At 40.8% G+C, this 24395-nt stretch overlaps 1 protein-coding gene across 9 annotated transcripts in view; it reads left to right on the top strand.

Annotated features, from left to right (window-relative positions):
- The window catches only part of LOC139996398 (cyclic nucleotide-gated channel alpha-3), a 260924-nt gene that overhangs the window by 128576 nt on the left and 107953 nt on the right, over window positions 1–24395 (top strand). For 7 of the 9 annotated variants that reach the window (XM_072020757.2, XM_072020756.1, XM_072020765.1 and 4 more), the window contains exon 4: window positions 12878–12955. The exons of 1 other annotated variant lie outside the window; for it this stretch is intronic. In XM_072020757.2, coding sequence (XP_071876858.1) covers window positions 12878–12955 — 78 coding nt within the window. Of the gene's footprint in view, window positions 1–12877; window positions 12956–19197; window positions 19542–24395 lie in introns of those variants that run through there. One more of the 9 variants, XM_072020766.1, reaches the window with a different exon arrangement.

Consider the following 24395-nt stretch of genomic DNA (forward strand, 5'->3'; position numbering starts at 1 on the left):
CTATACGGATGGATATATGGTGCGCGTAGAGTGGCTGGCTCTTTGTTACACGTACGCAGGCGATTAAAAATTTGCATGCATGTGTTTTCATCCTTGTGCAACAAAATTGCTACGTAATCTGTAAAAATTGGATGCCGGTGAAATGTTCCTTGGCTATCTTGCGCGATCGTGTTTATGCCAAGCGATAACGTGGATTATATTAATCGACGATGCGACTAATGATATTCGTGAATTAACAAATCAGGGAGTGCAGGTCGGACTTTTCTTTTACCTGTTTTTCAATTACAAAAATCCTTGCAGCGTGTTGTATCAGCACGTGCCAAGTCCAGTACCAATAACGTAACGCGCAAGAAGAGAAAAGAAAAGACTTTTCCCAGATACAAATTATAGAGAGCACAAGAAAGGCCAAAAGCATCTTCGATTATGTTAACAGTATAAAATGTAATAAACAATAATGTAAGATGTAACAAGAACTATATGTCAGAATATAATACAGTGTGAGAAATTATAAATCTTCTTTTCACATGCTATGGGACTAAAGAACAAATAAATTGTCATTATTGTGTATCATGTTATACTTTACAGTTTCAAGTCAAACAGGAGTATCAGTCGATTGGAAAACTGATAGTTTACACGTTTCGCAAATGTGATTTTTTGAAATTTTCTCCGCTTTGGGATTTCGTTTACTGTGTAACTTGAAACTTGGGAAATTTCGCTGACAGTAATGTCTCGGTTCTACAAAGTAACGCTGACGCTGCTTTAAATTTTTCATCGAATTTTTATGTTCACGGTAGCCGCTCCTTTTTATATCAACACGAACGAAAATCCTTTAAGGAAATCTCGCAAGAATTAATATCGGCTAGAATAACATGCACGATCGTTTTACTTTGATCTTTCTGAAAGAAGGAGGTTGAAAGTCTTGAGGAGACGCTCGAACGAAATAAAATTTCTCGTGTAATTTAGAAATACACGTTATTTCTCCGGAGAAGAAATCTTACTGATACACACGATCTCTAATATTCTTGTTAATAAAGAGAGATTATTTCATTTTGCGAGAAAATAGAGAAATGTTGATAAATTATACGATTTAACGAAGGAGAGATTTCGCATTTTATACCGAATTTTCTTGTACCGAATTCATATATTCACGAGCAACGTGTAATACGAAGTATTCGCCTAATACGCTGTACCTGTGTAATTGATTTTATCGATTATAGGAATTTAAAGGAACCAGGCACCGTGCGTCGTTGACCGCAAAATAAATCGAGTCCGCTGCACCGTACCATTCTTCCAACAATAAGAATATGAGATACGTGCTCAATTTATATCACGGAAGAAAACAGTGATTTTTTTACGATGCAGGATAAATGGCGTAGTTCCCCCTGGATTACGCGATTATTAATGATGGGACGATTTAAAAGTTTGTTCGAAGAATTCCACGTCGCGGCGCCGTTCCTTTCTAAACATTCGCAAAATCCTCCGACGAACGTATAATCTCTTCGGTCATGTCTTTGCTCGAATCTTAACAATTGATCGTATGAACTGAGATTTCAATAAAATGAAATTAAAAGAAATCATCGAGTCTTCGATGCTTTCAGAGACAAATAAATAGAATAAAAATTTAACGAATATCCAGTAAATAATCGCTCGAGTCGATGAAGGGAAGCGAAGAGGTGTATCTTAATTGAAAATTCTACGTGCTACCGCCTGGATGTTGCTTATCTGCTTGGTTGGTCGTGACGCGTTAGCGGCTTCAGTTTTGCTTGGTCAAACAGTAGCAGACAAACAAAGCGGCAAAGATAAACTCGGTATTGTACACAAAATGTATGGAGCGAATAGTTATAAATGGTTTTAGCCCTCGTTGTTAACACGGTTTATATCACGCCGTGTTACCTAGGCGGAGCATCCGACAGGAGAAAAGAGCGATGGTACGGTTTTGTAGATGTTACTAACTAACAGTAAATTATTTCTTCCGGTGCCAGTGCACATAGGCGTATCGTACATCAGACGTCTTGGAACGATCATTGCGAGAAATTTGTACAAAGACTGATTAATCGAAAGATCGTAGTCACCGTTGAAAATGAAATTACTTCTCTGGAAAAACTCGATGGAACGGTTGATTTAGAGGAGATCAACATGGAGATCTGAGCGAGCTCTCGCGAAGCTAGCGATCGAGCTACGACGAGCTACCGTGAAGTAAAAATCTCGTAATCGTACTCAGCGTGAATACCGCAAGATCGCCAATTATTGAAATTCGATGATATCCTGTGACTTAATAAACTGAACATAGCTACCTGTATCGACCGAAGATCCAATCGCGTGTAACAAGATGAAGCTTCAATAAACTGACGCTCGTACGCAGCGCTACTAATATCAAAATCAACGAATCGATCAGAAACTCGGATCATCGTCACGCGAACTGCCCTCGCCGACCACGAACACGCAAACTTCTTGCATAACTTTGGTAGGTAGCGTCGATAATCGATGCTGCCCTGTGTCGATTGATTCTCTGGCAAAGATTAAGTTGGATGGAATTACCTGACCATAATCTGTAGCATTGATAACGTATAATAGAATTTCGTAGCATTTCTACGTTTCAAGTTAATCAAAAAGACGCTTGAAGAAGCTTTTAAATTATTGCCTATTCTTCTCTCGTTAGTTATTACTCAGCATGAAAAGTTACTCATCGTTGCTAGTTCTCCTCTGGTTAATTTGGTAACAGGGAAGTCAAAATCCTGGTGTAAGAAGAGCGTATCCAAAGTTGTTCCATTGTGCCTCCTCTCGTTTCGTCTTCAGGATCTTCATTACGAGATTGGCTAAATCTTCTTAGCGATGATTTGTACACGTGTCTGGTGATCTATTATAACTTCTTTGGCTACTCGGTCGACTTTTTCATTCTGCGCGATTCCAACATGGGGCAGGAGATCCATAGTACGTATCGTACAATGATATTTTCTTCGCGAACAAGCTCTATATGAATTTCTAATGCTCGGAGAACTGTGTCCTTATTGGACATTTTGTCATCCAATGGTTAATAGTGCACTTTTGAATCCAGTCAGAATTAATGCATTACAGTGGAATTTCTCTTTAGCTGTAATTCGTGCATGTTTAATTACCATAATCTCCGCCGCGAAGATTGATGCACCTCGGGAGTCTGATTCTGCTAGTGCATACACTACATCTATTTCGTTTTTAGAACCGCCGATGTAGGTGGCAGCGTGGTCTTGCTACGTATTAAGCGTCTCATTAGTCAGAGCGGTGAACGCATCGGGCTTTTGTCGGGTTTTGCGTAAACCGAAAACTCCAGGCTGATTTCGATGCTCGGCATTGTCCAACGTGGTAATTTCCAGGGTCGGTATATCTTCTTTTCCCTTTAATTAACGTTATGCGAGTCTCTGTACCGCGCCTATTAGCTCCGGGCTAATTTATCGCCAAACTATAAGTCGCTGTCAACTACCAGAACTAGAAACGGGTGAACGTTAATCGTTCGACGAATGGAGGGACATTTTGGGAGGAAATATATCGGTAATCAGGGAATTGTTAGGTGTTACGTTCTAGGGTTGTTATCGCAGACAACTTGATATTTAAATGCTCTTTTATATTTCGTATATTCTGTCGTAGAACGGTTTTTCGAGTAATTTCGGTATTGGAGATACTTCGCGTTAAATCGATTTGCGCGAGCGTGGTATGACGAGGTTTGCTAGGCGTTGCTGAGATTTTGCTATCGCCCCTAATAGCTGGCAACTCCGCGTACACCCGCGTCGTGCTAACCCGTGTCCCAGGAGACAAACACCGTCCTCACCGTCGTCTTAACGAATTCGTCGCGCTTTTCGTTCGTTAGTCTGCCAGGCTTCTTACGCTACGAAAGTGCGAGTCTCTCGTGGTTGACTTCTCAGCGCTTCCTTTGACGACGAACGAACATATCGCGTGAAACAACGACTGGAAGTAGAAGCGCTGACGTGTACGGTCATCCGATGCCAAGTTAGGAGCCACAATGGCACTAGACGGTTTTATCAGGCAACTATTTCAGTAATTTTGAGCGTCCGAATACTCGTGGCTGTGCTCAGGCTGTACGTAGGAAGTTGTCGGGACTATTCTGGGATACTCTCTCTGTAGGAACGACCGGTTCCGCCCGGTGGCGATCGAATTCGACAGAATTACACGGGATCCGGGGACACAGAATCACCGCGACGCGATATTGCCTCGTAATCGTGCGAGTTCATGGAGCAGGCAGCGTGTGCACGTACGCAGGTGTGTCTGTCACATGGATGCGCGTGTTAGGGCGTTGGTTAAACAAATCGCGGAGGTACAAAGCTCGGCGTGCTCAAAGCGTCGCGCGTGCGACCTCTCTCTGACGCTATTGACACGCAGTGCGCTCTCACGTTCCCTCGTGTCTCCTGGCCGTCTCTCCGGCATTCTGAGTGTCAACGTTGCCGCGTATAAATATTTGCCTGCATCGTATTGCCGCTAGATTCGCCAGCGAAACGTACCTGCCTGCCGCCGCATCCATAATCCACGCGCTGGTAAAAAATGTGCTCGTCCAAACGCATTTCGCTGATTCTCAACGGACAGCCGGATTCGCTTAGTTGTGAATGCAAACGCGATGGCTCTGCAGGCTGCCGTTTACCCGCGTTTTATGCCGATTTAGATGGACGAGGCTGTGATTCGCAGGCCGCCTTTGAGTCTCTGTTTGGTTAGCTAATTAACGCATGACGGAGCGTGTGGTGTGCGGAACGTCTGTGATTCGTCCCACGAGTGGAATAGTTTGTCAGTGATCGCGTGCTCTGCTCGGGAAACTGTCCGAACGCGGTCGATCATTCAACAATGCGGAATTAGGGACGCGCGGATCCCGCGCAGTCGAAAAATCGCGTACATTCTGCCTGAAGTTCAAAATCACGATCGAAAGTTTGAGATACGCTTCGAGGCTGCCACGTATACCTAAGAAGCATCCGAGATGCGTATAGTCAACAGGCAAATAATTCCAAGCACACGGTATCTCTAGCAAATATATACAGGGTGTTGACCCTCGTGTCACCATAGGGATGAACACCAAACACCTTTCTCCCAAGTTCTTGCCTGACCAATTGTTTCACACAAATAGGTACGTACGTTCTCTGACTTGATCTCTACGCTGCCAAAATTTCATAGTAGATACGCACCGATAGTTGGCTCTGTGTATTTTTACACGCTCAATAATTTTCCATAAATTCACGAACGATCCTCGTGGCTCTGGAATTACCAAGAAAAGTCGCCGCTGTATAGGAAGGGAACAGAAGAGGGAAGAGAAAAGAAGCATCTACTTGGATTAATGAAGTCACAATAGAGTGGTTAAAGCGTCGCGTTCGCTCGGCTTCGAAAGAACTCGGGGGACTCGTAAGCCGAAAATTACACGAAGCTGTCCATAGATTCATAGATCCTACGACTGTGCCTCCATTTGGATTATCATATCCCTTCGGGCAACGTCCCGCGCTCGAACGTTGTATCGAAGCCATGGAGAAACGTTTTGCCATGTAATTTACTCGTTTGCCTGGAATTGGCCTATCGAGGTAATGGGCCATCCGTTGCATTGGACACCGGTTAAAACCACTGGCGACTGGTCAAAGTCAAATACCATGACAAATGCGTAGCTGTATAAACGCGCGCCTATGGGGCTAGATGTATCGGGTGGATTTATGGCTGAGCTTATTCGACGAGTCAGAAAAGTTATTGTCTATTGTTGTTGTTATTATGATTAATATCAAAAGCTCAGACACGCGAGTATTTTCGTATGTACGGGACAAAAAGCTCGACGCATACATATGTTGTAACGCGGAAAAATAAAGTGGGCGAGAGGGGGCGAAAGTTACCCATTTTAATGAGAGCTGTCGGTATACAAGAAACTTTGTCCAAGAAGTTTGCGCACCTCCGAAATTATTTAACGTCCCGTCGACTGGAAGAACTTGCCAGACTCCCACTCCCTCGCAAATCGAATAAAAAAACAGTCTCGTTATTTCTCGGACGCGCGAAACGTAGTTCGGTACTACTTTGGCACGTGGCGAGCCGAACGAACGCGATTTATTACCACTCGTCCACGATCTTTTTCTCCTATTCTCCCCGTTTTTCTCCCTTTCTCTTTCCTTCTCTCTCTTCTTCCTTTTTTTTTTCTTTTTAAGCTTTAAAAACCGATGAATTTTCCACCGATAGTAGGCAGATCGGGGGGAAAATGGAATCGTTGGCAGTTAAACGAGTAAGCTTTATGATCTATGCGCGGCTTGCTTCTCCGATGCAATTTCGAATGGACGCGCTGGTAACATTCGTCGTTTCTCGGATTTGTACTTCGAATATCGTCTTGATAGAAAGGTGTAATACATTTTTTCCTACACTTTACAACGTTTTAGTTTTATACACCATAATTTCGTAGCGATTTAGTTTGATGATTTTGATTTAATTAATTTAATCGAGCCATCCTATAACATTCTCGATTGAACATTTTCGTATTACCATAATTCAGAAAGAGAGTAATATAGTTGGTGGGGTTTCTTAGCTAAGTAGGCCGCCAGCAGCAGTGGCGTAAACGATATCATCGCGATCTATCTTCTTCTGCGTGACTAGCCATTTCGAGACCCGAGCATTTGTCATCGCTTAAAGGACCATCAATTTTCGACTGGACGATTCCTCTTGAAAATATCGATATTCCATGCACACCCCAGGGTTTCGAGCTAAATAAGTTTCCAGTCATGCTTTATTCGAGGAAAAGTGTTTGTGCCTCTGCCCGAATTATTTGTACATTGCATCCTTTACTTATCTCTCCTCTTCTCTTTTCTTCTCTTTTATCTCTGGCTATTTCTCCTTTTCCTATAACGCTTCGTCATAAATACCGTTTGAAATAATACCCTGGTCTACGATATTAACAGCAGAGAGAAAGAGGGAGAGCACTGTGCTCGCGTTACGTTCGCGTAGCATTTTGTAAAATTGAAACGCCTTCGTTTACTTCGCATGGATGAGTGCTTCAAATGTAAAAATGTAGCACGTACATCGTTTAACGCGTTCTTCGCCCACGAAAGAATTTGATTTACATGAAATTACCTACTTGTCGCGATCGTTCAACTGTTTGTTGCCTATTATAATAGCTACGGTGTTATAAATAGCTGTAAAGAGATTAATTAACAAAGAGATTAATTTAGCCCATTTTCTGTCATTAAATTTTCCTGGTTTCTTGAAATAAAAAATATGCCAGAAATTCGAAGACACAACCTGTGCATGTAATTTCACGCAAGACGTTGAAGACACGCTCCGTGCTACTAGAAAATATAATACGACGTCGTAATAAGAATTCGTAGCGAGCTATAAGAATCTTCTAGCTATGTGACAACGTGAGTGACGCTGAAAAAATTACCTTACATTTTCCATTGGTAATTCAGGAGAAATATAGCCACGTCTCGGATTAAAACGTTCCAAACATTGACACTCGCTCGTAATTTAAATCGCGTACACCAACCACCAATGGCTAGTATTGCCGTTTAATCGATGCACGACGTACAGAAGTTGCGTACGAAGGCGCAGTTGCGTTCACGTTTTCGCAAGATGCTGGTACGTTAAGATTCTCCCTGGAACTCGTTTTATTCGTAAATGAAATTTAGGACGATCAAAGACACGGAAGATGATGGCAATCGTACCAGCTTCCATGGATAAGCAAATGGAAGGGCGACGAGGCGAGGATACAGCCGTCTTATGTTATTCGAGACAATCGTAACAGTTGGAAGAAAGGAGCCAATATCGAACGATCGATCTCTCACATCTTGCTACACGCGGCGTAGCTGTAACGTACGCTCGGAGTTGCAGAGCCGAAGGCGATAGAAGTTGGACCTACCGGCTGATAAAGTAAATTTTATTTCGACTTCCAGAGGTTTTCACGACGGAACGGCAAGCAAATGAACAGAATTGTAGCCTCGCAGAGGTTTTCGAATCGCACAGTTTCCACCGTGTTACGATAGAAATTGTACGTTTGCTGTCTCGAGCTTCTGTTCAGCGTAGGTGTATTATTCGTGCTAACAGTTGACGCTGTAAGTAGTAATGTAAATTAGTAGCGAAGAGAGGCACGTATAAAGGATGATTTCGTTCGAGTCTTGCGTTAAACGCGTACGAGGTGATTCGAATAACGTCGGAAGTTGGTTAGAAGAGCGTATTGTTTTAAGGGGGATAACACCTGGTCGTAGCTTTCCTTTACTCATTGCTGGGAAGCAATTTACTCATAGCTTCCCTTTCTGTCCACAATTTTCCCTCGCTCGTATAGCGTCCTTTCGACCGCCCCAAACTTAAGCCAAATTTATAACGTTTCACTTTGGAGAAATACGGCGGATGAATGCTGCTCTCATGCTTGTTTTTTACGCGCGGATGCTCGAACAAAGACAACGACGAAACTTTTACTCTGGAACTACGCAGAGAGTCAAAAATGCGAATCGATTCTCGAAAGCTCGAGCTTTAACAATTTTCTAACCTCGCAGTTTTGTAAGGTCGCGTTTCCTCGTATTTTGCAAAGATGTACAATTTTCAAGTGCCAACATGTCGTCGATAAATTCTGTGTTACCAATTGTTGCTCCCCTGTCGTTCGATCACTATCGGCGCTAAATATTTTCACACGAAATCGCATCGATGTCTGCGTGTGATCTTCGATCGAGAATTTATCCATCGACGTTTAATCGGACTTGATGTTGATTTCGGAAAATTCGACGCACGTCTTTGAGTTAAATCGCGTTTTCGTCTTTCGGCCGTTTCACTGACGGCCGGATCATTCGATTTCGCGTGACCACAAGCGAATCAGGAGCGCAAAGCCGATTACGCGGCCGCGATAACTATTATCACGGTTTACGCAGTTAATTGCTAAACTGCGCGAAACTTTGTCGTTTACTTTCAATTTGCGGACCGATCGTTGCAATTGACATAATCCATCCGATCGACATATCCGACGTGTAAGTGCAACTTTGTTGCGGTAGATTTATCGCACGAAAAACACGTGCCTTAAGATCGGCTTTCGTCAATTTCCTACGCTTCTGTGTAATGAAAAAGACATACCACCGTGGTACCTTGTTAATTTCCTCGGACAATTCTCCCAAACTCTTTTTAACTTCGTTAGTCCTAGACGTAACTATCGGTAACATCTTTTCAAGAACGCTACGTATAGTTTAGCTTTTATATTTATTCTACAACAAGTAGAAACCGCTGTGTGGTAAGATTTTAACAAGTTTGGAAATAGAAATGGGATAGGGAAGAAGACGAGAACGGAACTAGAAATTAAAATAGCGATCGAGGTAATAAAAATAGGACGTCTATTTGTACGAATCTTTGATTTCTCCTATACATTGACTATGTCGGTAGAACTATATTTTCTCAGCGTGAAACATTTATACTCGCGAGGGAAATTCGGCAATCGGAAAATTCCCAAAAAATTCGAAGCTTCGAACAAACGTAGTTCGCGCGATGCCAATAGCGGAACAATTTTCTTTTCCTGCTGAAAAACAGCCCTAGGGCTGAAAACACCGCCCTGAGGGTTTTTTCGTGAAATCCAAATACATGTGACGGTAGAAGAGGAAACATCGGAAAATTATGAGCGCTACCGATAAATTCTCAAAAAAGAATACATTTTTTTTTAATTTATCGCATCCGTCGTACAGGCCGTAAAGAAGACCGCGACTTTTAGACGAACTCTTTTCCCTCCGTCTCGCGTACTTCCTTAAATATTCACGATTACACGAGGAACGAAGATTTCTTTGCAAGGGTGTTTTTCACCGCCAGGATCGTTTCTTCTCAGCGGGAGAAGAAGATTGCTGTGTTATTAGCATCGCGCGAAACCACGTTCGCGCGGAGTTCAGTCGGCTACGGATTTCACCGGAAACGTCATTTATTTTGCCATTTTACCGAGTCTGTCTGTCCGGTTGACTGCACTACCACTGCGCCACGATTTTAATACACGGTTACACTACTGGCAATAATGATAACCTTTATGACGTATACAGCCTAGCAAATACACTTCGCTTAACATCTCTGCCGTGATCCTCGTGGATATTGATTCGGCCGACTCGTAAAGCTAAATTCCCTCGGTTTCCACGACGAGCTTTGACTCTTCCCACTTTGATATTTAAGCTGTTCAACAGGGTTGACCGACGGATGATGAAAGTTTGTTTTCAAAGAACCTTTGCACGTCTTCGTTTTTCTTCGTCTTTTTCCATTTGTTTCTCTTTTCTTTTTCCTTTCTTTGTGTGTGTGTGTATGTGTGGAAATGAAGTATTTCGCGTTTCACGAGTTTTCAATTTAAAACTTCAAACGATCGCCAGGACTGATTGTCTTTGGAAGGAACACGAAACGCATTGAATTTTTTCCAAGAGCAGAAGCACGATTCGCGAGCTTCGTAGTATCCTCGGGTCTTTGGAATTTGTCCAGAGACCTGGACAATCGGTCAATTGGTTTAACGATGTTGTAACCGCAGCAAGTAGCCGCGTTTGTCCCATTGAAGGGACGTTGATGATAATTGCACGAACGCGATTGCGTTGTTTACCATCTACGAGCGAAGCTCCGAGTATCGTTCGTTCGCTGCAGCAACGACGCGACTAAAAAATATCACGACTCTAGGAAATACGTGTTTGAACGTCGATTCAATCGGCGAAACTGTTGGTTCGAAAATTGTCGAACTGCGAACGATTCTGTTAAACGAAACACTCGAACGAACTTAGCGGTTTCACGCGTTATTCGTACGATACCGTATCCGTTTTATATATGTTTAGCTAAACTGCTGCAATTGTTTTACACGTCGTAGTCCATTACGCCCTTAACGACCATGTGTTGGAACTAGTAAAACGAAATGCGTATTATACGGGCAGATTAAACAGCTGTGCTGCTAAACTTTTTCACCGGTGTGTGTCACGCGTGGCGCGCATTCCAAGAGGAGATGTTCCCTTAAACGTTTAGGTATGTGCAGCGTAGGGTTCGTCAAAGGCTTCTAATTAAAGCAAGCCAAGCGGTTAATTCCAGAATCCGTTACGGTCATCCGCATACACGTTCGTCCGTTGGTCTTGAAGATGAGCTTATGACACGTTAATCGCCTACACGACGGATATACCGATTTCTGTCCTAATTAAAGTTGCAGCCTCGTCGGATCGTACGTTGATGGGGTTTCGTACGCGCAAAGTGTAATAATGTTTAGCTGTCGGTTGCCTGTTCGATGAACAAAGCCTATGGTTCCAAAGCGATTACGTTAGGGCCGACAGGAAAAGTAGCCGTTTTTAACCAACATACTGTTGCGATCTCTTTGAAAAGCGGGTACCTAAAACGCGTGGCAGAAGGCAAACGACGACGAGTATACTCGTCGAACGCAGCGTATGCGTGGCTGTTGCGATATAGAGTCAAGTTGCGACGGAACTATTTTTTCATTTTATTAGCACAATTTTCTGCGATTATTAAATTGCAAGTTAAACGGCAAATTGCGAGGGTACTCGTCGTAACGGAAACTATTGCCATTTCTTCACGACCAGAAGAATGCTATCGTTGAAAACGGCTAACTGGTTAAAGTAAAGCAAGAAGGATCTAACCAGCAGGCAGTGGTCGTCGTTTCTCAATGATTTTCTCCAACTTTAATCGAAGTAAAAACTTTGCCGGAATAATCGTATGGCCAATCGTGCGAAATTAAATAAAACTTTGAGTAGCGGATTAATAAAGGTCCGCTGCGTGAAATTTACGTCGTTAATGACAGAGCAGCGAATTAAAATTTCCGTAATTAGTGCCTCCGTATCGTTGTTCGTCTGTTTCACCATCGAAACTAAATTCCAGTTGCGAGCGACGCGTTCGTCACATTGGCCGTTGTTCCCGTTTGCTTCTGCTCTCTCGCTAACTCGCGAAATAGATGTTTAATTCATGAACCTGATTAGCGAGAGGAGGGGACAAAGCGAGTAAAGTTATAAGTATAAAGTAGAATACGTAGTTTTAGTTGTCTAAATACGTTTTAATACCGGATGTTTAACATCGATGTTTACCAACTGGCGAACAGTTGTTGTTAGAATAACTCTTGGATCAACGAAACGTTCTGTACGCGTATGTACGATTAGCATAAATTCGGCTATAGCAGCTTTATTGATATCAATTTCGAAGCGCGGTGCACCACGAACTCTGTTTATCGATGTTCAACTTTGTGCCGCAATTTCCATCAATTATCGTCGTACAGATAAGTTGAAGAACGATGGGAAATATTTAAATTGTCCGATCGTTTCGTTCTTCTGAAATCCTTCGAACGAGGTTTAGATGGGAAGGATACGATATCCTATTCCTAGAAGTTGAGCGCTCCAAACGACTAATTATTTCTCCAATAACCCGGTTCGATCGTTACCTTCCGTGCGTGGCAGGTGTCCTGATACTCACGAGGGCGTAGAATTCTACAATTAAGTTGGAAACGTACGGTAACAATGGGAAAGCGGTGTAACAGAGGCGCGTGAAACATCTACGTATTCACAGATCGTACGTTGCTCGGTGTAGGACGTTTACGCGTTTCATTGTCCACTTTAACGTAGAATACTCGTAATTAGCGTGAACGGCAAGTTGGATAAAGTACGGCCAATGTGAATATGTTAAACTTTCCTGTATCGTCTGTAGGTTGTGTTATTCGCAACAGGAAAATACGACATATTGATACAATTACTGGTAATATCACGATACGTCTATCGATGCATATGACAGAATAAAGCGAATTTTATTCTCGTATACGTTGAATAATTTCCACGTTCGCCTTATTTTATTGTTCTGTTTGTCGTTATTCGATTTCATCTCCATGTTTGTTGTTTCGATGTTACTCGCCACGTTCGTCTTTATGAATTGCAAATTCTGATGGATTAATCGTTTCGTTGATAATTTGCAGACCCTGCTCATCGAATTTGGACTACGTATGAAACTGTACTTGGCCAACCAAATTATTATCCAATGCGTAGACGCTCGAGTACGTAACAATTAATTTACTGCTACAAAATATCGCACAGCCAAATCCGTCACGAAAACACCTAATACCAGGCAATTTACCCCTTTATTCGAATGCTGTTAACCGTGTCTCCTCTCAGCCAGCCACTTCTTGTGTATCCAACGTCGCATCACCCGATTTGAATTTGAAGTTTACTCGAAAATTCACCATGTCTCGTAAAACAAGTCGGTAGACTGTGGATTTTTATGCATTTCTAAGATATTTGAAAATATGCAAGATTCTACAGAATTGCAGTGTAATAATGAAAAGATGTACAAAATAACAAATTGTGGTTCTGTAATTATATTCTGAGAAATACGAATTTGCATAAAAATTCCCTGGCTGCGATAAACTGTATCGTATCCTTGTATGTTTCGTGTTTCGTAATTGGTGTAAGCATTTTTATTAGAAACGTGTTACGATAAATCCAGAATCGCAAATTTGATCTCCTCCTTTTTGCACGAAATCGTATACGAAGCATTTCTGGAGATTACGGGAAATGGACCTGCACCAGTTTCAAAATATCCTCGCTAAATTCCATCTATTTATGTTTGTAAATTTGGAAGTTTGATTCGAACAAACTAACGTTCGAGGATGAGGGACAAACGCGTTTCGCGATGACGACGAGTAAATTTCGCGCTCGCCGATCCTTTCCAAGGGACGAATATCAGCCGCGATTCGTGCGTTTCTTTTTGCAGTTGAAAACGCTTACAGCGAAATCAGAGGACATCGATCGCTTTAAAAGCCAGACAGGAAATGCATTTGCCGTTGCCGGCGAATTTCCTTTCCCAGACCTTTGGCTGCGCTGGTTTTATTTCGTCGGAGATAACGTTTAAGAGAGGGGAATCGTGAAATTCATTAAAATAAATTCTGAGTATAAAGTGGGCGCTCGAAGTTGGATGCTCGAAACGAGAACGTCGAAGGAGGGAAATCCTTTGGCGCGAGAAATCCCGGCGACGCCATCGGGGACGAGGAACAGCGTGCAGATCTCAGAAATATTATCCAGCGAGACGACCTTTACCGGATAGGAAACATCAGCTAATAGTCTCGAGATCTGAAAATTCGCGGTATCTGATTCTTGAGCCACCCTCTATACATACTTCGAGTGGAAATTGATTACATTTCTTTAATCGTAGGAGCGAAAGTAGAAATTCCAGTTATAAAATACGTAACTGCTTCTTATATTCCGAGCAACCTCGTTAATAAACTCGTTTCCGTTTTTAAATTATTCCTCGGGTAGGTCTTATTTACCGTTCAACTGTGCGTTAAAGTTTCAACGATAATTTTTTCTAATATTCATGCATCTTGAGGCGAACAAAAGCGCGTATTTCCCGGCGTTAACCAGAGTTAGTACGCTAAACGGATGAACTCGGCGAGTACATCTATGTTACGGTGTACTCTTGACTGGTTCTTTTAGTACGCAATTTCACGCAAATTTCTCGTTTTCCTAGCGAATGAACATCGCGATCGATGTGGCATCCCTGATATACTTCGCTTCCGTCGCGTAGAAAACCGTGGCGTACGCTTTCAAGCAGTATCGCGGCAAGATCCATGTGTTTTTAGCTCGGTTGAAAATTTCTCGTGTTTTTAGTATCGCGGAAGTTTATGATGCGCGCGTATTTTACTAGAAACATATTACCAAGTTGATGGGAGGTTACGCGGCGTAGTCGCAACGAGGCTGAGACGAGTGAAGAAGAAGTGGAAAGGAAGTGGAAACCGCGGAATATACTACTTCGTCGTGCAACATCATCGTCGACTTAACTACTTAACTCTTCGAACGGACAAGTATTCGAGACACTTGAACCGAGCCGGAGAAAATAGCAAGCAAACGTACTGACGAAGATTCGATAAACGGACTTCCGCCAAGTATCCTGGGCATCTCCTGCTATCGAATTTCAGGAAAACTGCACGTTACAGGCATTTGTCGTTGGAACGCCGCGCCGTGGAGCGTGCGAACAGCGGCCAGGGAATTTTGATTCTCTTGCCGAATGCTCGTTCGGATGCCGCACCAGTGGATCCGCTCGAACGCGAACAACCGCTCGTTGCAGTCGCCAGTCGGACGGATTATTATTCGTCGCGGGGACGTTATCCTGTCCGAACTTGTATTCTATTAATTCGCCCCTTTCGCGGACTTCCGGCCGGCAAAAGTTCCTTTCGGCGGGGGTAAGCGACCAAAGTCGGCGGAAAAATAAGTTTCACGGCTCTGGATGAAGAGCGTCCGCGGAAAGCCGGATATTGGAAATACGATACTTTCATCGGGCAAGTTGGAAAGTGAATACACCCTTTAAAAAAGTTGCCGCGCTTCCAAAGGAATCACGTCGAGGAAATACACAAAGTGGAACGGTGTTCGTGGCGTATCGAACCGGGACGAGCTCTGAAACGCGTTAACGAGATATGTTGCCGCGAAGCGAACAGGGCGAGAGATATTTTGCGGAAGTTCAGCCGACGAGAGCCACTCGATACACGCTGGTGGCGTCTCCCGAGCCTGACAAATTTCCCGTTTCTACCGTGGCTTTTTTAATCTTTGACGCGAGCGGCTGACGTCGAGCGTACGTCGTCGATTTTAACCAAGCTTACCATACATTCTTCGATCATCGAAAACGCGATCCAAACACCGATAAACTGCAAATAGATATGTCAAGATTCAGCGTGTAATATGCGCAGGTTTTAGAAAGATCGATCAAGCGCCGACGAAATGGCAAATATCGACGACCGAACTCGTAATACTTTCTCACAGTACAGCAAACTTTTAAGTGTCTGAACATCTTGAATCTTTAATCTTCTAAACTGTCTCTAGCGATATACAAATTATTTTCAGATTAGATTCCATTGACGAAGACCTGGATTATCGATATTGTTGACTATGGATATGGTTATTTAAAATATTATTGCGAATATAATACGTCACTCTACTTCGTAATTATCTCGAGACCGGAGAACACTTTCTAAATGAAATCACTTAGGATATCGTATCAACTGACACGTTGTGCCATTCCATAAATATATAAGATAATTATTCGGGATAATTATGGACCAAATTAATTCGTTGCTTGTAATTATGCTTCAAATAATTATTTCAAAAGTGCCCGAGATCGACGTACGTACCTCTTTATTGCCTTGCCTTTGCTATTATTTCCTTCGTCGAATTTGTAATTGAAAAATAACGAAATAATTGCCGTTATTTCAGACGAGTCGATATCGTCCGCCTCTCGCATATAAACCCGTAACGAAAATAATGGCGCGATATAAGTTATTTCGGATAGTTATCTCTTGTTTCAACTTGAAATACAATTTGTCCGACTCTGTTCTTCGATGTTTAACGGAGGATGAAGGACAGGATCGTTTCTACAGCGTGATCTTCCCGTAAATTTTTATCGATACTGCGCAACGCCTATAATAAACGTTGGTATTTCCTAAGACAGCGGCGTTCGATGTCGCAGTTACGACGTATCCCATAAAAGGAACTTGGCTTCGGAAATATCGTGCATGAGAAAGGTGGGATGGATCGTTTAGCGGTAATAAATGGAAGCCGTAAATTAAAAGGTTACGAGCGATGCGCTGAAATCTGGTTTCATTTCTAGATAACGCGTATAAAGGACGCGTCTCGCCGCAGGATAGAAGTCAAGAACTGGAAAATGATCGTGGCTCTTACGATCCCTCCTATTGTCCTGTTTAGAATTTCATTGTTTAACCGGCTATTGTCATACGCGCTGTCTGAAACAGCATCGCGCGAAGAATCAAGAGAGTCTTTGCTATGCGATCGCTATAAGTTTGTTTAGCTCCGTGTTGTCAAGATTCGATGCCTTGGATTGGAGCGTATTTAAATTATCGTATTATTTGGCGGATTGTTAATATCGTGGGAAATTGTATGTTCTCACGCGTGGTATTTCTCGATACGTTCAGGTTTTGCGATTAAAAAATGTACCGACGAAAATGAAACGGAATAGCATGAAAGGACAGCTGTCGGAAAATTACTTATCGGCAAATTGAAATAGCTTCTGTAATAAATAGGCAACTCTAATGCATGTGTATATACATATATAAATGTTATTACATATACAGCTATTAAACTTCGCTTATCTTCCGAAAGAAGTCCGTTAATTTAATTTTAATTAATTCATATTCCATCGTGAAGCAGTAGCTGTGTCTACTAGTAGATAGAGAACGTCTGTCCAATTATTGACTTCTCTACTTATCAGGCAGAAGTGAATTTAAATTCGTTGATTGTACATCGTAAAATGATACGGCATTTATACAGGATTTCGCGGAAACTCGTTCGCAAACTCGTTCGCAAACTCGTTGGAAACAAATTATTACACAAAATTGAAAATATATTTATATTTGTTCTGTATGTAATAAGCAGAGGTATAAAAAGGAAATTATTATATTTTAATAAATAGCAAATTCCAGGAAACGAATGTTCAACGACTTCTTGCGCCATGAAGTAATTGAACAATTAATTAAACAATTTTCCAATCTCATTCTCCTGTCAAATTCATCTAATCAAATTCATCTAATCAAATTCAAATCAAACTCGTCAAAAAAAATCTCTTCGTAAATTCTTTTTTTTACAATCTCCATTTGCAAACCTTTCTTTTAGTAATTTTATATACATGTAACTCGTGAACGATATAAAACGTACGAAACGACGAATCAAGCAGCGAATCTTCATCGAACTTCAACTTTTTCAAACAGTGCTGCGAAAATCACAAATAATAGGCGAGATAAAACGATGAATCGGAGACCACGTTCGATAGGATAGTAAATTCTAGGACCCGATTCTTGGAGGAATTATCGGCCAATTGTATTTCCTTCCCGATGACAAACAATTCGAAGTTCAACAAATAATTGGTTCACCAAGTGCTGGAGTTCAAACGTTCTCGTCGGTCCAATTAGTCGGCTTCTCGCTTTCGGATAGTCAACAGTCAGTTAGTTCGGAGAATTCAGTCGCTTTCCTTTTTCCTTCGCTGTGTGTTTCGAATCGCTGTCTCATCAGGCATCGATCAATACGATGCCAGAATCCCGCTTTGATACGAATTATAAGGCTTCCATGAGATGTCGTGAATCGACATGCTCGACCGACGGTGAATGCTGCAGAATGCAGTGGTAACGGTATATTTTGATCATTATTACCTGCAATTGCCTGCACTAGTTTTATTTGATACGAGAAACAATTCAACAAAACGATTCGTCCACGGTTTGTCTACCCTTGTTTTTGACTTTTGTTTAAAATATTTCTTTTTACATAGTATGGTAATTTAGGATAGTAGATAATTCGAGAAATTTCATCTTACAAGTATAGGTACGTGGTCTTTTACACGATCGTTGAATACTACCAACAATAATAATACCTACATTCAAGGAAATACCGAGATAAATAATTCAGAAAGTAAAAATTACAAAAATATTTGAACGCTTTGTGTTGAGCTTCCCTCGCTTGCTTGCTGCTGTGTATCTCGCCGATTTTGTATCACACGGTAAATGTATTCCCTGTGAAGTAACAATTTACTATTCACAAAGCTTTATGAATGCAAAACAATATTGGTGCTCAAGACATTCATTGTTTTCGCGTTGAAAGCAGGCAAATGCTTTGTAACGTTTCGTTGAAGATATAGGCATGTACCTTTTACTGGACATTTTACTATAATAATTATACGTAGAATATTATTTAAAGAAGACTAAAAACTATATTAATGTAATTACTATAACAATTATATATGGAATCTTATTCGATGAATATTAAAAACCTCGGCAATGTAAAACGTTTCCATTCGACGTTCTTTTACAGCCCTTTCGCTAAACTATGAAAGTGTAAGAATATTTTTAACATATGTATTTTATTACATATGTATTTATTAACAAATTTTGCTATCGTATACAATGGATAAAGATAGAAGAAACAAAGTAAATGTTACACAAGCACGAAAAAATTGGTGCCATTCTATCACTAATAAATTTTTATCATAGTATAACTAATAACTGAACGCTAATTATTCAAATAGAATTGTTCAACGCAATTGAATAATTACAATAATCTACAATAATCTACAAACATCGTCGAGAACAATTATAAAAATTCGGAAACGCCGGGAACCCGCCTGCGCGATCGAGGTGCGCAGTAGCATCGATCTCGCCGCGATGTCGATAATCGATAGTACGGTCGATGGAGCGACGCGTCGCAGGGTGGGGATATTGCTTTACATGCGACTGGTACGGGGTGAAGAAGGTCAGTTCGTATTTCGATCGATTGGAAGACGCACGTGTTTACGACACGACGAACGGAGCAACTTTATCGTTTCTCCGCGTTCGTGCTTATACGGAATACAGTTTAATATACTATCTTTATTCGTCGTCCAAGATGTTCGTAAGCGAAAATCCGAGTTTAAATCGCTGCCGTACAAACGGATCTGGGCGTTCGCCAAGGAAGAGTCTAGAAGACCAACATGGCGTCGGAAGCAAGAACGCTACGTACGTTATGCGCGGGCATAACGTACGTATTCCTTGTCGGACAACAGAGGCCGGTGAGAATCTTTGGAGAGCCGATAGGACAATAAAGGAGAAAGACAAGGTGGGATACGTTATTCTTTATAAGAGAAAATTCTAGTAGAAGCTCGTTTTGTTCCTCCGCGTTCTTCTTCCCGCCTTGCGCCTGGGCATAGCTTTTAACGTATTATCCGTTGGTTCACCCTTCCTAGTGGACGCAGAATTACGCTATTTCTTTTGCAATCTTGTAATTCTCCACGTGTTTCGACGTAAAAATCAAGTTTTACGATACTGAATCCACTGGTTGGAAAGTTCTGCGTATATAAAATTCAACATTTCTAACGTATTTAGTAGCTCACTTTGACGCCATATTGGCTAAACTTTATATACGCATATACGCATTTGGTCGATTTTATATACGCATAACTTTTGAACCGGTGAATTCAATACCTTAAAGCTTGCATTTTCGGATTTTACACGTCGGAAACTACAAGATTGCAGATAAAAAAGTCGATAATTTTGCGTCCCCCGAAATAAACGTTATACGTGGACCATTTACCTCGGTAACATAATTATTTTTGGTCGAAAGTTATATTTACTATAAGTACGTATCGAATAGAATATTAAATTTAGGGATTTTTCCATCCAAAGTACGAATAATATTGGTTAAACTACGGTATTTTTCCCTTATACAAGGTTTTATCTGCTAAATCGATTTGAATAATGATAATAACGCGATATTCCGTTACTTCGTATACAGTATGTGTGTAAATAAATAAAAAAAATTTGTTCTCGACGACTCGATAATTTTCGAATATGTTATTAAGGACATGATCCTAAATAACTTTTTCACATACGTATAACAACATGGGTTGACCTAGTTTTTCGAGACATTCGCAAAAAAATGTCAATACTAGGTGGACATCGAATCCTGCTCGTTTTGTGTATCTGTGACACAGCGAAAAACACAAACATTGCCGACGCGTTTGCCGTTTGAAGATCTCTTTACATCCATCAACCATCGGATCTGCTCGTCTCTTTCTACACATTAAACTTTGCGAATCGAAATAAACAACTTCAGTATCAATCTCGTATGCGAGTGTTTGCGTTGTCACTCGACGCAAAGAAAATTATGTATAATATATATCTCTAATTCATTCTGTATATCTGTTATTATTTTACACGCACATTGCCGAGCGATATAATAACGTAATATAATATGACACAGTATAATAACATATACGGCGATACAGATGCACAATTTATAGACAGAATTTACTGTAGCGGTTAACTAAATTCTATGGATATCGATATATAGGTCAATATTCTTCAATAAATTTCAATACTCTTACAATTGAATACACAATTCAGGCTTATAAAATTTAGTATGTTTAACGGCTCTGTAACTAAGGAACGCGGATTTTGTCATTAGTTCGTATTGAAAAAATCCGCATTTCCCGACTCGCCAACCCAAAAAATTCCATATTTCCACGAACTTTGCCAAATGGATGATAAATTGGTTCCTAAACAGATATTCCTCTCGCTTAGCAAATGCTCGACGAGTATACTCGACGTATTACGAATCTTTACGTATCTTCATACGTCTTTGTGTATTTTATGTACATTTTAAGTACAAATATATAATAGTATCGTTTTGAGCGTTGAGATATCGTAATTTCAAATTGGAAGAAAAAGGAATACGCGGATATTTCAGAATTTAATTTTCAGCCTTTTTTGCGATGTAATAATCCTTTATAGAAAGTTTCCGTCGCTACAAAATTTTATGCTTCAATCGTGTATCTCAGCTCGCATTTATGCACACGTGTCGCACATAAAATCACGATTTCTTTCCTCCTTTTCTTTTTTTTTTTTTTCTTTTCCTTTTCATTAGACGATACTGGCCATAAAACGTGCCAACGAAATCGAAGCTTCAAACGCTTGCTGTAAAATTTCAATTTGAACACAGTCCTTGCTTTCCTTTTTTGCCGTCTACGCTGCCATCTGATACATAGCTCGGGATGGAGAGGTGGCTATAGATTGCGTAGGACTCGGTTCCAATATTTTTTCGTTTCATCGAAACATTCTGTGTAGTACACTAGAATTTTCGTTGCAAACATTTGTTACAATTCCCCCTGCTACGATCAATTTTAGTATAGCTATATCTCATTCTGAATTTTTAACGCCTGTTAACAAAGCCCATAAAAAACCCGTGAAAGTTTCTTGCGGCTATTCACGAAATAAAAGGAGCTACAAATTTAGTATGAAATTTAGTTTCATTACTTCGTATGTGTTTTGCGTGTTCCTTTGGATTTTATTTAATATTATCTAGAATAATATTTACTTCGGATATATAAATATTAAATAGATAATACATATCTACTAAATAGCAATATTTTGTTTGGGATATCGACTTGTAAATTCTCGCTAACTCGCGTCACAAACGAACAAAACTTACAGCTAATAGCTGAGGTATGTCGGTAGCGGAAACTTGTATAAAGTTTCATATACGAGGTGTGACGATAAAGTTTCGAGAATAATCCTATTTCCATCAAAGTTGCGAGAAAGTAAGTAGACAGTTACGTGTCTGCACTGTGAAGCTTGATCCTTTCTCTACCAGCATGCCAAAGAGAAACATTGTCAATTGTTTTAGTCATGTAAAAGTTGGTTCCTGTAAAAACGTGTCGATGGTCAATAGGAAAACTGGAACGCCATTCGGAACAAAAATTCTGATAAAACTTTTGGTGGATAGCGATTAAACATGGACAAAGACTTTCAAAAAAATTGACTGACGCTAAAGCTACATACGTATTTTTGATTGGTCAAACAGATAGATATTAATACCGTGGTAAGTTAAATATCTTTTTATTTAACTTTGCATTTTTTGTTTGACCAAACGTGTCTAGAAATAATATACAGAATAATTTCTAACTTTGTTAATATTATTTTCTATCGTATATCGTAAGTTGCAAATACTAATACTAGTCGCAAATACTAATTAAATACACATTTTGTATTACTAGTTGAAATCAATTGAAGTAAATATTATAAGATGGTAAAATAATTCAGCTGTATTGCTCGGTGGCTCGAGTGGTACGTAATACAGAATATTCAAAATTGAAATGAATACCGAGCTCCAAATTATTTGTCACTTTATTCGATAAAGTTAATCAAAATGGAAAATTATTTGATCTTCGCAGAAAATAGGATTAGTTCTCCCTCCCCTCTTCTCCGGTAGTTTTTATACTAAAAATAACGGAATAGTCGATATGACTCATTCTCTTATTGTTTATCTTTTTTTCAAATAAGGTTTGTCCGAGTCTAGTGTAAACATTATATCCAACACCGCTTCTTGAACTTTTTCTATTCGCGACCTCGGTTACGTACAGAAAAAAGGTACGTGAAATAAATACACAAAGAAAACATTAGTCGCTAACAAATTCAAGAAATTTAATTCGAAACGATTCTTTGACGACAGATAATTCACGTTTGAATCGAAGAAACTCCGGTACAATTTAACACATTTACATAACGAATAGTTGACGAACGGTGATTTAATTTTTCCTGAAATACTTTCGTAAAGCGAAATTTATTCTCGGAGATTGGGCTACCGACTCGAACAAGATCGCCTGTTGCTTGTACGGTGCAAGTCCGTATCGAATCTATTTAGTTAGAATATGATTGGAATCTCGTCGCTGTACCAGTTTATAAGCAATCTCGAGATACAGGCGATGACACGTCTGGAGGTGACTTAGATGGTTTCCGTAGGATCCCGAACAGCCTGTCCACTTTGATAACTATGTAGAAGGTTAACAGGGTAGCGCTGTAGGTCAACCGAAGTACCAGGCCCAAGGGGGAACGATCGTCGTGCTCGCGAATTGCTCGTCTACCGCGCCAAGGCTTTATAACGCGTCTCCAGAGTTTCCGTAGCTTGCAACTGCCAGAAACGCTGGTCCGCGTTGTTGGCTTTTCTCTTTCGTATCGAACAAGCTCGATATTTTGAATTTTATTTCAGATAGCGACACGAGGATACGTCGTAAGTTCTTATCCGGTTCGGTCGCAGTTCTTGCGTATTTGCTTGTTCCACGCCGATTCCTTCGTACGAATATCATTGTACCCCTTTACGTTGATCTTCTTGTCGATTGCACCTTGATACCTTGGCATGTGTAGATAACTTGTGCTCAGGCAAAATACACGTTCCCTACGTAGAGATATTTGGACGAGAACTTGTAATTTATTCTCACAACGTAGTTTCAACCGAACGTCTCTGGAATTACCTTTACACTTCGAGTAGAAAGCGAATCGCGTTTGCGTATCTTTTTATTTCTAACGCGTTTCTTGATAATTGTTACCGATTCTGTCGACTTTGCTGATTCGCTGGAATTGGGCATTTTCATTGCTTGACCTAAATACGAAAAGACAGAAAATTGTTAACCTGGATATTTGAAAAATACTTTTTCGATCGCCAATTAACGCCCGAAGCTAGCTCGAAATAAACAATCCAATAAAAAAAAAAAAGAAAAAAAGAAAACGAGGTAAAAGGAATATTTCCACTCGACGAATCGAATATTCCTGTTCTTCGAAAAATATAATAGAAAATTGACGATCGCTGGCCCATGGCTTCGGCCTCCATCAGCGAAGTTATAAACCGGCCGTGGTGTGTTTCATTCCCTGAACCCTGCTAATTATTACCCTGTCCGTGAAAGCGGGAAATCCAATGCCCGACATCGATCTCGGTACAGTTATACGACGTTTGGCGACACTTTGTACGCGATATGCGATCGATAGCCGCGCTCGGTCGATTCTAATCGACAGCCCTCGACGCGTTTTTGCTCGTTAGCGGCGCTCTTCGAAAGAAAAGCGAGAAAAAAGCGATAAGACGGAGAGAAAGTGGTAGAGAGAAGAAAGACGACGGCTAGGAAGGGGAACGAGGGAGACGAGA

The sequence above is a fragment of the Bombus fervidus genome, chromosome 18, assembly GCF_041682495.2.
Source record: "Bombus fervidus isolate BK054 chromosome 18, iyBomFerv1, whole genome shotgun sequence".
Classification (NCBI taxonomy): Eukaryota; Metazoa; Arthropoda; class Insecta; order Hymenoptera; family Apidae; genus Bombus; species Bombus fervidus.